The sequence below is a fragment of the Borostomias antarcticus genome, assembly GCF_949987555.1.
Source record: "Borostomias antarcticus genome assembly, chromosome: 22".
Lineage (NCBI taxonomy): Eukaryota > Metazoa > Chordata > Actinopteri > Stomiiformes > Stomiidae > Borostomias > Borostomias antarcticus.
Window position 1 is genome coordinate 18627503 of NC_140255.1, and position 14040 is coordinate 18641542.

The 14040-nt window shown below is 47.5% G+C and overlaps 1 protein-coding gene across 1 annotated transcript; it reads left to right on the forward strand.

Moving 5' to 3' along the window:
* Positions 1-2074: 2074 nt before the first annotated feature.
* nptx2b (neuronal pentraxin IIb) lies at positions 2075-9911 on the forward strand (the record flags this gene model as incomplete). Its single annotated transcript, XM_084456716.1, has 5 exons — positions 2075-2512; positions 6951-7170; positions 7803-8047; positions 8666-8845; positions 9681-9911. The coding sequence occupies 5 exons, from the start codon at positions 2075-2077 to the stop codon at positions 9909-9911; spliced, it is 1314 nt and encodes a 437-aa protein (XP_084312842.1).
* Between the last annotated feature and the right edge of the window lie 4129 nt (positions 9912-14040).

Sequence of the window (14040 nt, forward strand, 5' to 3'; positions counted from 1 at the left end):
TCGATTTCCTGTATTCTCTGCGCCTCCCTCCCTCACTGTCAGTATCACACAGTAATGGTGTGGTGGTTGGATTAGAAAAAGGATGTGGGATTAATGATGTGAAGTGTCTGACCTTTGGGATTATTAGATTATCCTCTCATTAGATTACACCCTGGTCTCAAATGGCCAATTATGTCAATGCGCTTAATTTACTGTAAGGCTATAAGACATAATGCAATGTCATTGTGACTGATTTATAATGCATAACAATTCAATATGTATGTCACCACACTTTTTGTACTTCAATCATCATAACATGTCTGATTTCATCCATTTAACATATAACCCTGGTTTCTGTGTGCCTGGCAGCCTCATTTGCCACAGCTGGGCTTTACTGCCCGTGTGTCACAGTTGTCTAATTAACCGCCTGCTTAGTGGCAGGGTAGGCCACATTCACAGTCCATCCCACCCAGAGGGCCCTGTCTGAGCCCACGCTGGCTAGACCGTATTGGCCTTTCACAGCGCGATCAAACAGGCAGGTGTTGCTGCTAATTGTTTACTGCCGCATCCTGTGTTGATGGGAAACACCGGGTTATAAATCATGTCCGGGTCTTCTTCCGACTGACTGACATGAGTCAGGGAAATGTTACAGGAAACACTTGCGCCTACATAAGTAGGAATATCCTATACAAGTGCCTAGAGTCGGCCCTGGTTATGTCATGTCAGGATTAACTCCAGGCTCAGTCCATTCCTATTACTATAAAAGGTCTTATCTAGCACCATAAGGGGTTTTCATGGGGGGACCATAGAATGGTTTGGAATGTTTGTTTCCAGGTAGACGTATTTATCAAACAAAGGTTCTAGCTAGAACTATTTCACAAATAAAACAACCAAAATGAGTTTCTTGCCACGCATGGTGACTGTCTGTGAGACATATGGTTTAATCATACCTTTCTGGACTTTTTTTAACCATCCCACTGAGTCTCTGTTGTTTTTTCATTAACCTTTTTTTGACCAGGCTTAAAATTATATTAGAGTAAAATCTATTTTTCATGAGTGACCTGGCCAAGAATGGCAACAGTAAAAAACAGTTCCATACAGTACACACACACACGCGCACACACACGCACAAGTACAAGCACACGCACGCACATACACACAAACACACACACACATTAAAAACAATACATCAGCTCAAAAGTGTCATACAGCAGTAAAAGTGCAGGGAAGCCATATAATTCTTTTTCAATTAAAACAAGTACAATTATCAATAGGGTCCGATCTCACCATGCCTTTGAATTCATTTAGTGTGATTAGATCCTGGAGTTCTTACTCCAGATGGTGCAGTAAACTTAAGGCCTTCTTCCAACTCAGTCCAAATCTAGGAACAGTCAGTCATATAAGCATAGTGTCCCGAGACCATAACCCATAATTGCCATGTTTTCTGGTTGGGAAGATGGATAACTATCAGGGGAGTCTACTCAGAATGGCCTTATGGGAATAAAAGAAAAGAAAGTGAAAAAGTACCAGTCTATTCACCTGTAACCTTCACAGCAATAGCCTATACTGTTTTCCAATTATAGGAGCTGGGCTGAAGGTATTACAAATTCGGTCCCCTCCTGTGCTAAAACACCTGAAGCTCATATGAGATAGCCTGTACACAACTCAACACGACTTGACAATGTACTGTAGTGACGTCACGTACTACAGCCAACCACGTGGCTCCGTATAACGCCTAGCCTAATGCTGGTGTGGGCAGTAATCTTATTAACTCACTGTAGCTGTCCTTTCAGCACCATAGCGCGCATGTTTACCGGCGCCAGAAATAGGGTCAGTTTAGCCTCGCCACATTACGCGGACATAACCATCGCCTTTTGCCTTGACTCTCTGGACTGACGCTTGCCGAATTCTACTGTAGAGCGACAGGCCTAACGTTACTTCTGAAACTAACGCGTTTCAACCGACGATGTAGTCTGTTTTCTTGCTGTACCCTACTTTACGCGCCGCATTTGAAAGTCGTATTTGTTAGATTAAGAGGTAGGCATACGCGATCCCTTCTTTCGACGCAGCTTTTAGGAAATAATTTTCCACCGGTATGCTTTCCCTCGCGTATGGACTCTTGTGCCTTTACGCACTGAGCTGTGGGCAGCTTGCGCGCGGACAGGAGGACACCGGCACCCGGTACCTATGCCGAGCCATCCCCGTCGGCACCGACACCAGTTGCCGGGTGACCCTGCTGCCAGAACTGAGCTGGACGGGCCAGGAAGAAGAGCTCAGGAACACCGTCATGCAGCTGCGAGAGACGACCCTGCAGCAGAAAGAGACGATCGTCAACCAGCTCAGCGCCATCAAGGAGCTGACCGCCAAGCTCTCCGTTTGCGAGTCACCCTCGGGTGACAGGCTCGACTCTACGGGGCCCTGGACTAAGGACAACCAAAACACGATGAGGGACGTCGCCAAAGACCCCAACGACACTATCGACACCCTGGGGAAGACCATGAAGACTCTAAAGGACAGGCTGGAGAACCTGGAGGTAAGGCCGAGGCAGAGTCAGGCACACCGAAGGATGCGTAAAATGATTGCGCACAATCTGTATGGCCCCTATACAGATACAATTGTGCGAACACATTAGGGGCTCCGGACTTTATTTAGAAAGCGCCCGTCTAAACCGAGTTACAGGGTGCTGTAGCCTACAAATAAAATAGACGTTAGAAACAGAAAACCGCAGAGAAATAGAAAGTTGAAAACAGAAAAACTATTACTAAAATAACTAAAACACAAAACATTAAAGCTGCATAGAAGGCAAACTGTCAGGATTTGTTTGGCTAGGAACCAATAGACCAATAGGGAGACAGGAGAACTGGTAAAGCCCAGCGGGTGGTTTAATAGAACAAAGGAGGGGAGCCACAAAAAGGTTTGCCACAAAAACAACTGGGATGAAAAAATAGGTGCCACAAACACTGCCACTATTTTTTGTATTTTTTTTATGATTATATTACACACATATAGGCTGGTAAGATGTGGCGATGAGTGGAGTGTAGACCGGGTTCTTGTAGGAGGCTGAAGGTGATTACAGGATGAGGAACAGGTGCGGTGATGAGTGATTCGGGACAGGTGTGCGTAAAGCCGTAGCGCGTCACCAGCAATCATCAGGGCGTGCGCGGCGTGCGCGCGCTGAGGTGCGGGAGACCTCCGGGTCAGGGAGCGGGAACGCGCCCCAGTCCCGGTGGTAAGAGGCCGTAAGCGGAACTTGGGCGAGTTCAAGCGCCGTGGAGAAGACCCAGGATTGTTTGTTTGTTTGAAGGAATATTATTCATTCAAACACCTGAACATCTGTTAGTGTTACAGGTTGGGAGCACTGTGTTTTCTGAGTGCTTATCTATTTCTAGCGGACATGCGGAGGCGTCTCTGTTCTTCTTAACGGATTAGGCCTATCCTCAGAACGTTACGCATAGGTGATCAAGTGCCCATGCAGCCATTCAAATCCCCAATGTCCTTGTACATTTTAAAGTAGGCTATTTTAACAGTAGGCTATGTCTGCGATTCAACTCAAGACATATGGAGGCTAGTGTAAATCATTGGTAGCTCTGTTGCAGATTGGGGTCGCATCTACTGTACCTGTCTAGCCAAGCTTATCCCAGCTAGGGAAAGTCTGACTACACACATGCTCATCACAGTGGTGTCTGAGCAAACACACTATAGATGCTATAGATTATCAGACTTAAGAAACTAACAGGTGATCTTTGTAGACTTTAACAATCATCATCGTGTCGTCCAGAGACAAGCCTCCCATCTTTGTCTGAAGTTATCCCGGTCCTCCATACACCTGGCGATCTCATCGGTGGTCTCCACTCCTGTATCCATCTTGATTATGTCCACAAATGTTTTGGTAGGACATCCTCGCGACTTGTGTCCATGCCATGGAGATGGCTCCCATAACACCAGCTTGCTGGCCGGAAGCTCACGGCGTCTGTAGCAGTGCCCAGCCAGCCTCATTCTCCTCGCTGCTATCTTCCCACTCACCCTTGGTCTCTCTCCGTACAGATCTTCAATACATGTGCATTATGTCTTATGTCCAGTGCTGCATGTAGTATACTGGTGTAGCTTCTGTCCAGTGACCTCTGCAGGGAGTGGTTCAGGGTCCAGCTCTCGCAGACATACAGGAGAATGGCCTCCACGGTGGCGTAGAAAAAGTGGAGCTTGGTTCCACGGAGGAGGTTGGATTCCCACACGTTGCTCATGCCGTTTAGAGCTCTCCACGTGAGCGCCTTACTCACTTTTTGAGATCCTGCTCCATTGAGTTGACCCAAGAGCCCAGGGGCCGGTTGCACAAAACATCTTAAGTTTTTCCCTTAAGTATTACCCTTAAGGGTTAATTTCCCCTTAGTTAAGGGAATTACTTAAGGGTGTTGCACAGAATCCCTTACAAGGTTTCCTTAGCTAAGGGGAAACGTTAAGGGTTTTTGTACAAGGAAAGAGATTTTACAGCAGTAAAATTGTAGTTTCCATGGTGACCATTGGTTTGCTTGCACGTGACCGGCTATCTGTCACAACACTACACTGGGACGTCCTGAGACGCTGGGGAAAATGTCTGAGGAGAAAAAGAGAAAGCCGAACTGGTCTGAGGAAGAGAAAGTTGATGGAGTGTTGATTTTTCCGATTAATAAATTGCTCCTCGTACTGGGTGGGTGCTTGAATCTTGATGTGCGTCCCGTCTATCACCCCGCACACTTTCGGGAAGCCGGCAACATTAAAAAAGTGCGCCGGTACCGCATCCTCCTCCCGTTTAGATGGGAAGTTGACCACCTCATCCAGCAGACCGGTAAGGGCGTTTGATACCCGGTGAACCACAGGGCACACAGTAGAACGGTGGACATGAATAATGTCTGCGAGGACCGACTGAAAAGATCCCGTCGCATAAAATCGGAGCGCAATCATCAATTGTAACGGGGCTGGAAGCGCATAGCTTCAGAAGGTTGGGTGGTCCAAGCCCAGGCGGTCGGACAAGTCAAAAATGGACTGTCGATCAAATCTGTAATTAAATATCAGTTGTTCCTCACTAAGAGTGTCTAGTGGGTTCTCCCTGTCGCGGAACACTCTTCTTGGGACTCGATTTCCATTGTTTATGTTCATAAACGCAGCCATAACTTAGCTAAGGTTGGGGTAGAGGTCCCTTATGTTTTTTCCCTTATTTTGCTTGCTAAGGTCTTTTGTGCAACACCTTAACTGACTTTAAGGGACTCCTTAAGTATTATACCGAGATAAGTAGAAAACCTTAAATATTTGAGGGACATCTTAAGGAAACCTTAAGGGGAATACTTAAAGGAATATGCTCGTTTTTGACAACCTGGACCTTATTTACGACATATTATAAGAAGTTTGACTCACCCAGATCACTTTTTTGTTGTTCGGAGGCCTGTAGAAGAAATATAAAATCCAGCGCGAGCCAGTATATCCATGTAATGGCGGCGCACGGGGCATAGGGAATGCCGTTTCTCAAAATCCATTTTCGGCCGCTAAACGGTTGTTTTCATCAATCACATTGCATGAATCGACAGTTGATATTCCTCTACGCCAGCCATTGTTTTGGTTCCAAATAAGGGATCTTGATCCTCTGTAACAAGCCTCTTTACAAGCCGCTCCCCCACTTGCTCCAGCACGCATGCGCACAGGCCAGCGCGCAGACTTGCTATTCTCCGTCTGTAGGCTACACTCGCGGCTCACATTCTCTGCGCTACGATCGGATTGTTGGTGCCTAGAATATTGTGTGCAATATGGCTGAATATTTGTCAGATTTAGAGGATCTAGAAAATCCGATCGTAGCGCAGAGAATGTGAGCCGCGAGTGTAGCCTACAGACGGAGAATAGCAAGTCTGCGCGCTGGCCTGTGCGCATGCGTGCTGGAGCAAGTGGGGGAGCGGCTTGTAAAGAGGCTTGTTACAGAGGATCAAGACCCCTTATTTGGAACCAAAACAATGGCTGGCGTAGAGGAATATCAACTGTCGATTCATGCAATGTGATTGATGAAAACAACCGTTTAGCGGCCGAAAATGGATTTTGAGAAACGGCATTCCCTATGCCCCGTGCGCCGCCATTACATGGATATACTGGCTCGCGCTGGATTTTATATTTCTTCTACAGGCCTCCGAACAACAAAAAAGTGATCTGGGTGAGTCAAACTTCTTATAATATGTCGTAAATAAGGTCCAGGTTGTCAAAAACGAGCATATTCCTTTAAGGGTGTTTGTGCAACAGATTTTATTTTAAGGAAACCTTAAGTCAGAACTTAAGGGAAATATTAACTTAAGATGTTTTGTGCAACCGGCCCCAGGTGTTTGAAGTCCTCAACCTCCTTCAGAGCAGTACCTTCAGCTGTCACTAGGGGGCAGATGTTCCGGGGTGTTATAGGTGATGACCTCAGTTTTCTTGGTTCAGTCCAACACCCACCTTGGCACATTCCTTTTCCACTCTGGTCAGGAGCTCTTGTGCTTGCCTCACGGGGTTAGATATCAGGCTGATGTCATCAGCGTAATGCAGATCTGGACTATAGTGGGATACCTTCTCAACATCCTAGGTGTTATAGTGAAGCCAAGATCCTCCTTCTTTCCTTAGACTGCCTGCCTTAGTGTGTAGTCCAGGACGATTATAAAGCGGAATGGTGTCCCCATCTAACACTCCCGCCATGATGTTGAAATCCTCGCTGTTGCCATCCAGCATCACAACCCTTGCCCTTGTGTTTGAATACATGGTCCCTGGCCCGAAGTAAATTGGTGGAAACACCATAGGCCTTGAACAACAACAACAACTTCAACAGTAGAGCTGGTAGTAGACCAGTGTGTGACCTTCTCAGACCTGTGTTTATTCAACTTAGATATCAACAGTGTTCTATCTGACTGGAAACCAGACTTCGTCTTGGTAAACGGTCCGTTTGAACCATCTTGTGGTTCTCTCCGCTATGTTTCGTACCTCAGCAACAGCAGAGGAGAGCCAACTCCTCCGGCGCCGCGTTCCCCGGCGAGCTGCGCGACCTGCTGCAGCGTCGCCTGGGCGCCCTGGAGAAGCAGCTGCTCCGCAAGGTCAGCGGTCTGGAGGCAGAGAAGTCGCTGTTGTTCAACGAGAGCAACGCCCACCGTCTGAAGACCGAGAGCACCCTCAACGCTCTGCTCCAGAGGATCAGCGAGCTGGAGAAAGGTATACCGTGCCACACACACAATCAGCTAATGGATGTAGCATGCGCAACACAAAAACACACTACACACACACACACACAATGAGATGAAAGGCTTAGTGTGTGTCACGCAGACAAATATGTTACACACACTGACACACACACACAAAGCAAAGAGATATGTTACACACACACACATACACACACACACACACACACACACATAAACACTTTGAGGGTTGATCATTCAGTCAGTAATGAGTCAGCCCGCTACCTTTTTACCCCCCTCCTCCCAGACCCCCTACCACCTCAATAATTACACTGTGGGTCATCACCATGGTAACGGTCAGTCAGCCTGACAGGGTCATCACCATGGTAACAGTCGATCAGCCTGGCAGGGCCATCAGCATGGTAACAGTCAGTCAGCCTGACAGAGTCATCATCATGGTGACGGTCAATCAGCCTGGCAGGGCCATCACCATGGTAACAGTCAGTCAGGTTGACAGGGCCATCACCATGGCGTCAGCCTGGCGCTCACTTACCGTATCTACACTCTTGGTAAAATATACTGTAGTGGCACCTAGAACCATGAAAGAATGTGTTAGTGTCCACACAAAACTACAAGCAATCCATCAATGACATCTGGTCCCAGCAGGTCCGGGGGATCTCAAGTCTCCAGAGCAGTTCAAGCTGTCCCTGCCCCTGCGCACCAACTACCTGTACGGACGCTTCACCAAGAGCCTGCCTGAGATGTACGCCTTCACACTCTGCATGTGGCTCCGCTCCAGCGCCAGCCCGGGCATCGGGACGCCCTTCTCCTACGGCGTCCCGGGCCAGGCCAACGAGATCGTGCTCATCGAGTGGGGGAACAACCCCATAGAGCTGCTGATAAACGACAAGGTGGGGGGGGGGCTGAGGAGAGTCCTTTGTTAGGCATAATAAGACACTGATGCACAAAGCAGCACCCACTATAAAGGCGTTATGAAGCCTTTACAAGGCATGCATGGAGACTTCACACAGCCTACATTGTAATTCTATGCTGACACCTTTAATAAAGGGGTTCAGGAGGCTCCTTTGTCACATTTTAAACTCAATATTAATGTGAAGCTGGACTGCAATGACTCGATGTCTCCTTCAACTGCTTTCTATTGTTTTTCTATTCTACGTGTCTCTCTGTATGGTTGTGAGCAGAGCTCGGTCTGTGTGTTGTATAAGCCAGATGGGACCTAAGGACTGATAATAGCAGCCAATACTGCTGCTTTAGATCAATCAGTGGAGTAAGTCAGGAGTTACTGTGATAATTCAGGCTCAGATATAAATATACAGTTGTTATTATTAAGTACACACATTTTTGTATTGTGACTCATGTCTCAGAGGCTGTTGCTGCAACTGTCATTGCCCAGTTCTTACCTAATACTATGTTATTACTACGTCATGATCTAATAGCAATGTTATGACTCCATGTCATGCGGCCACCTTGTAACAACTTTGTGACGCATTACGCTGTGACCCTCCCAGGTGGCCCAGCTCCCCCTGTCTGTGCGGGACGGAAGGTGGCACCACATCTGCGTCACCTGGACCACCAGGGACGGGCTGTGGGAGGCATACCAGGACGGGCAGAAGCTGGGATCCGGGGACAACCTGGCGCCCTGGCACCCCATCAAGCCTGGCGGGGCCATCGTTTTGGGGCAGGAGCAGGTGAGGCTGCGGGCTAGTAATCCCTGTATATGGGGGGGGGGGGGGGGTCACAGTGACATGTCTTGCAGTAGTCAGTAGAAACAGCTGTTAACGGAGTAGTCTCCAATCTTGGTCTGGGTGGATTGATAGATGAGTAGAGGAGTTGTCTTTGGTTTTGGGGTAACACTTTAAATTTGATGCCCTGTTAACTTGGAAAACTATGTTCGTCTGACATTACCCATTTTGACTGAGTTAGCTCTACCTTAATGCTGTAATTGTTCTTTAATTCATTTCAAATTAGTTTGCTGAACTTAGTTATCTGTATTCCGGGGTAATTTTGAATCATATGTGGCACTTTCCCGCCCTTTACTTAATTTTCCTCAGGCAAAGAGTTTCCTCACTTTATTATTATAAAAACAATTTTTTTAAGTAAAGTCAACTCATATTTTATAGTGTACTTTTCAATAATTCATGCTTCAGCCTCCCTAGTTTATACTACAGACAGTCAAGTGTAGCTGGCGAATAGTTACCCTGAACTGTAGCCCGTAGCTAACCTGTAGCAGGCAGTCTCCTGGTGAACTGTAGCCCGTAGCTAACCTGTAGCAGGCAGTCTCCTGGTGAACTGTAGCCCGTAGCTAACCTGTAGCAGGCAGTCTCCTGGTGAACTGTAGCCCGTAGCTAACCTGTAGCAGGCAGTCTCCTGGTGAACTGTAGCCCGTAGCTAACCTGTAGCAGGCAGTCTCCTGGTGAACTGTAGCCCGTAGCTAACCTGTAGCAGGCAGTCTCCTGGTGCGAATTCAGGGATGATGATTGTTGTTGTTGTCTTAACGAGGCCTGTCGTTTATGGCCTCAACAGGACGTTGTGGGCGGGCGTTTCGACGCCACGCAGGCCTTTGTGGGGGAGCTGAGCCAGGTCAACATCTGGGACCGTGTTCTGAAGCCGGCGGAGATCCAGACCATGGCGAACTGCTCCTCCTACACCCCTGGGAACGTGGTGTCCTGGCTGGACGCTAACGTGGAGGTGTTTGGGCGCGGAGCCTCCAAGATGCCCCTGGAGCTGTGTCAGGACCGGCTGCCTGACTTCTAAAGAGGGCTTGTTATCTGGAACCAGAGCTCTGTCTGTTGCAGACCTGAGTCACTGAGGCCAACTGCTTACAAAACCATTGGATATTATATAGGATTTGATTTTGCTGGCTTTGATGCATGTCTGCCATACAAAGACTTTGATGTGGCCTGGTGTTGTATGTATGTGGAGGGACCAGGGGTCTGGTTGTAGGCCCTATTAGCCAGATAGAGATTTAGACACTCCAATTGGAATCATCATGCTGGAACTTGTTTGTTGTAGCCTGGGGCCTATTTGCTTTGCAGTTGTGGTTTCGGGTCTAAGCAGGTAGTGACCCCCTGTCCAAAAACAGGCCTCCCCATAAACCTACAGACCTTCTTCTGGAATGGGCTACTTCGTTTGGTATGTCCATATTTTATTCTAATTCGTAGCGACTGGCAACTCTCGGCTCCTCGATTGGGCATTTGTGTGACAGGATACCAGCGGGCTTTAGAGCGGAAACCAAGTGAATAGAAAGCAGGCTCTTCTCCCTGAGGAGAGCTTGGTGACGCGAGGCTAGTGTGTTGTCATGTTTGGTCTGACATTTACTTGTGACAATCAATATAATCACTATCTAGATTGATGAGGAGGAGGAAAGGGAGGGAGAGCAATTAGGACACAGCGTTGTGATAGACACTCATGCTCACACACACACATACTGTACATGCACACACACACTCACGCACACACACACACACCAGAGTACTCCCCCACAGACTTAGTGCTAGCTTTTCCACGTGAGGGGTGTTTGCGTGCTGAGTGGGTGTGAGGTGGAGGAGGAGATAGAGGAAGATTAGCATGCTTATACCGTCTGAGGTGATGTCACATCCGGGACAGACAGACTTAGAGCCACATTCAATCAAACCTGCTGTCCAGATACACACTTTACTATAGTGCTGTCAGTACCCAACATCCACCACAATGCCTGTCTGTTTGTAGTTAACGGTAGAAAATAGTCACAACAATAAAAATGTGTGTGTGTGTGTATGAGAGGGTTTTGTATTCTGGAGAATGATATTGACCATATGCTTGACTTCATCTGTGTCTACCAAGTGTGTGTAATGACTAGTTTGACCGCATAAATTATATTATAGTCTAATATATTCAGCTATGTTTGATGTGCGCTGTTATGTTACCGCAGATGCTTGCTGTCTGTACATGTTTAAATGTGTAAATGTATAATTATTTTGATGATAGTAAATCTGATGGTAAATGTTTTCTGTCCATCAAAGTGATGTTCTTTGTTGTGTAGTTTTGCTCAGGAAACAATGCTAACGTCTGCGGGGCCTTATTTTCAAGACAAAGTGCCAGATGTGCTCGCATTAATAAATCCTTTCTATTCTTGCCAATGAATAAGAATGTGCAAAATAAAAGCGAAAACCTGCTCATGACTCATTCCCCCGTTGCATGTCATGTTTACTCCGTAGCGCAGTACCTGGAATCCATGGATTTGCTTCAGTAGAAGGTCATAGAACAGTCTATAGCTTTCATGCTGCATTCACAGTCTATTTTCAGAGCATATTCAAGTGTGCTCTCAGACTGTATTCAGTGTGTGTGTGTGTGTATGTGTGTGTGTGTGTGCGCGCGCGCACGAGTGAGTGCATGTGTGTTTGTGCGAGTGTGTGTGTGTTAGACTCCATCCGGTGTGTGTACTCAGAATTCATTCAGTGTTTGTTCTTGGTATTCTGTTTGTGTTCTCAGATGCATTCGCTGCTCTCAGACTGTAGAAGTGTTCAGTGCTCTCAGACTGTAGAAGTGTTCAGTGCTCTCAGACTGTGTAGAAGTGTTCAGTGCTCTCAGACTGTAGAAGTGTTCAGTGCTCTCAGACTGTGTAGAAGTGTTCAGTGCTCTCAGACTGTAGAAGTGTTCAGTGCTCTCAGACTGTGTAGAAGTGTTCAGTGCTCTCAGACTGTAGTAGTGTTCAGTGCTCTCAGACTGTGTAGAAGTGTTCAGTGCTCTCAGACTGTAGAAGTGTTCAGTGCTCTCAGACTGTAGAAGTGTTCAGTGCTCTCAGACTGTAGAAGTGTTCAGTGCTCTCAGACTGTAGAAGTGTTCAGTGCTCTCAGACTGTGTAGAAGGCATTGAGTTTAATCTGCCAGTCGAGATGCTTACTTCCCAAAAATGAATCCAGGGGATGAAAGGGGTGACAAAATTAACCTGGGGACAAAGAAGCAAGGAGAACAGAAGTAGATAAACAAACCAAGAATTGATTTACCTCTTAAATAAAAGGTTTACAAAGCACCAGCTGAAGAAAAATACAGTACCTTCTCAAAAAACAGATGAATAAAATGGAGTTAGCCTATAGCTTTAGTCACCTTATCTACCTGTTCTCTCTCATGCTCCTCTCCTGCTCCTCCAGCTGCTCCTCCAGCTTCATCTACATGGTACCTGCTAGTCTACCATGCTAATGAAGGTAATGAGCTGGTGTAGTGTGGGTAGTGGACAGATGTGTCAGAGCTCGAGCTCCAGGAAGCATCTGCCACATCCAAGTCTACTGCCCACACTTCACCTGCTCGTTCTCTTACTGTCAATCAGTCTGAACACAACATTGACAAACAAACTCCCTCCGAAAGGGAGCAGAAGTTACACTCCCTCCCAGGGGTCCGAAGTTACCGACCCGGCTATTGTACACCGCTGGTCAGCTGCAGACCCACCACAGTCCAAGGAACCGATAAAGATTCAAAAAGGTTCAAATTCCCAACCGACAAAAAGGTTGAAGGACACAGAAGCACTTCTGCCAGCTCCATGGTAATAAGTGCACAAATTCTACCCTGGTGCGCAGATGAAAACGAGAGAAAGGACATCGCTGCCAAGGGTGAAGCTCTTGCTCGGGGTGGGGGGGGGCCTCCATCATAATTAGGCCTTTTTTGGGGGGGGGGGGGGGTGGGCAGCCCTTCATCATAATAAGACCTACCGACTTCAACAACACGATAATCTACATTGGCATTAGGGGGGTCTCTCTCACACCTGTGACAAAAAGGCCTAGGCAAGTTTTTTTGGTGTGTGACAAGAAGACCTAGGCTATGGCAAGAGACCCCGAGACAGCGCCGATGATGTCAACACAGGAGAGTCATAGGATGTCATCACCAGTGAGGGAGGAAGTTCAAATCTGTCCGTGATTTGAAAAGGCTCCAGACGACAGTTACACAACACAAATAAACACAACACAAATAAACACAACACAAATAAACACACTCCCTCCAAAACGGAGCCAAAGTTACAGACGCCAGGAATAGGCCTATACCATAACTCCACTGACCTGGGAATAATAAAGTTACTGACCCTGGTACACGACAACTCGACTGAGCTGAGAATACCATAGCATAGCCATAGCATAGCCAGACCTATCTCCACACTTCGTTTATGCTGTGCCAGCGCCGGAGACAAGTCTGGCTGGACATATTACCATTCTGCAATAGGGGGGGAAAAAACGCAGTATTTCTTGACGCAGCGACGGTGCTCTTGCAAAATAGTCTGGATCGAATCTGATTGGTGCCGAGAGAATCTCAGTGTTGCCAACTGACACACTGGCACTGTCTGTCTGTTCTTCCTGGGTCTTTATTTAATCGAGTGACAAAGTGTCCTTGTAAGTCCCAGGTAGTGGTAGCGAGTGGTTGGGTAACTCACTCCTCAAAGGAGCGCTAACAGTCCCTCCAAGAGGGATGTCCCCATTGGCGCAACTGTGAGTGCATCCGCCTCACAAGCGGGAGTGCGTGGGTTCAAATCCCCAACCCTGGGCAAGCTCTTAACATGGGTTACATTCATACAGGCCCTTATGAGCGAGTAAGCACAGGTGCGCTCACACGCAATCACTACATCGGCAGGAAGGGGAGAGGGTGCTAAACTTTGGGGAGAAACCCAGGTTGAACAGGAAGAAACACCCACTACCACCACCACACTACGGCCGTACCATGAGCTCCCAGACAGCAGTGAGTGAGTGAGAGCGTGAGAAGACGTGTTAATGGCTGTGTTTGCTCAGACAGGAGAGGGTTAACACAAGCAGGTGTCCTCTGCTCCCGGTCCTTAGCCCCGCTTAAGAGATGAGCCGCTCAGGGGTCAAGGGTCAGGCTATAGAGTCACTCCTACACACCAGTGTACAAACACCGGCGCGTTG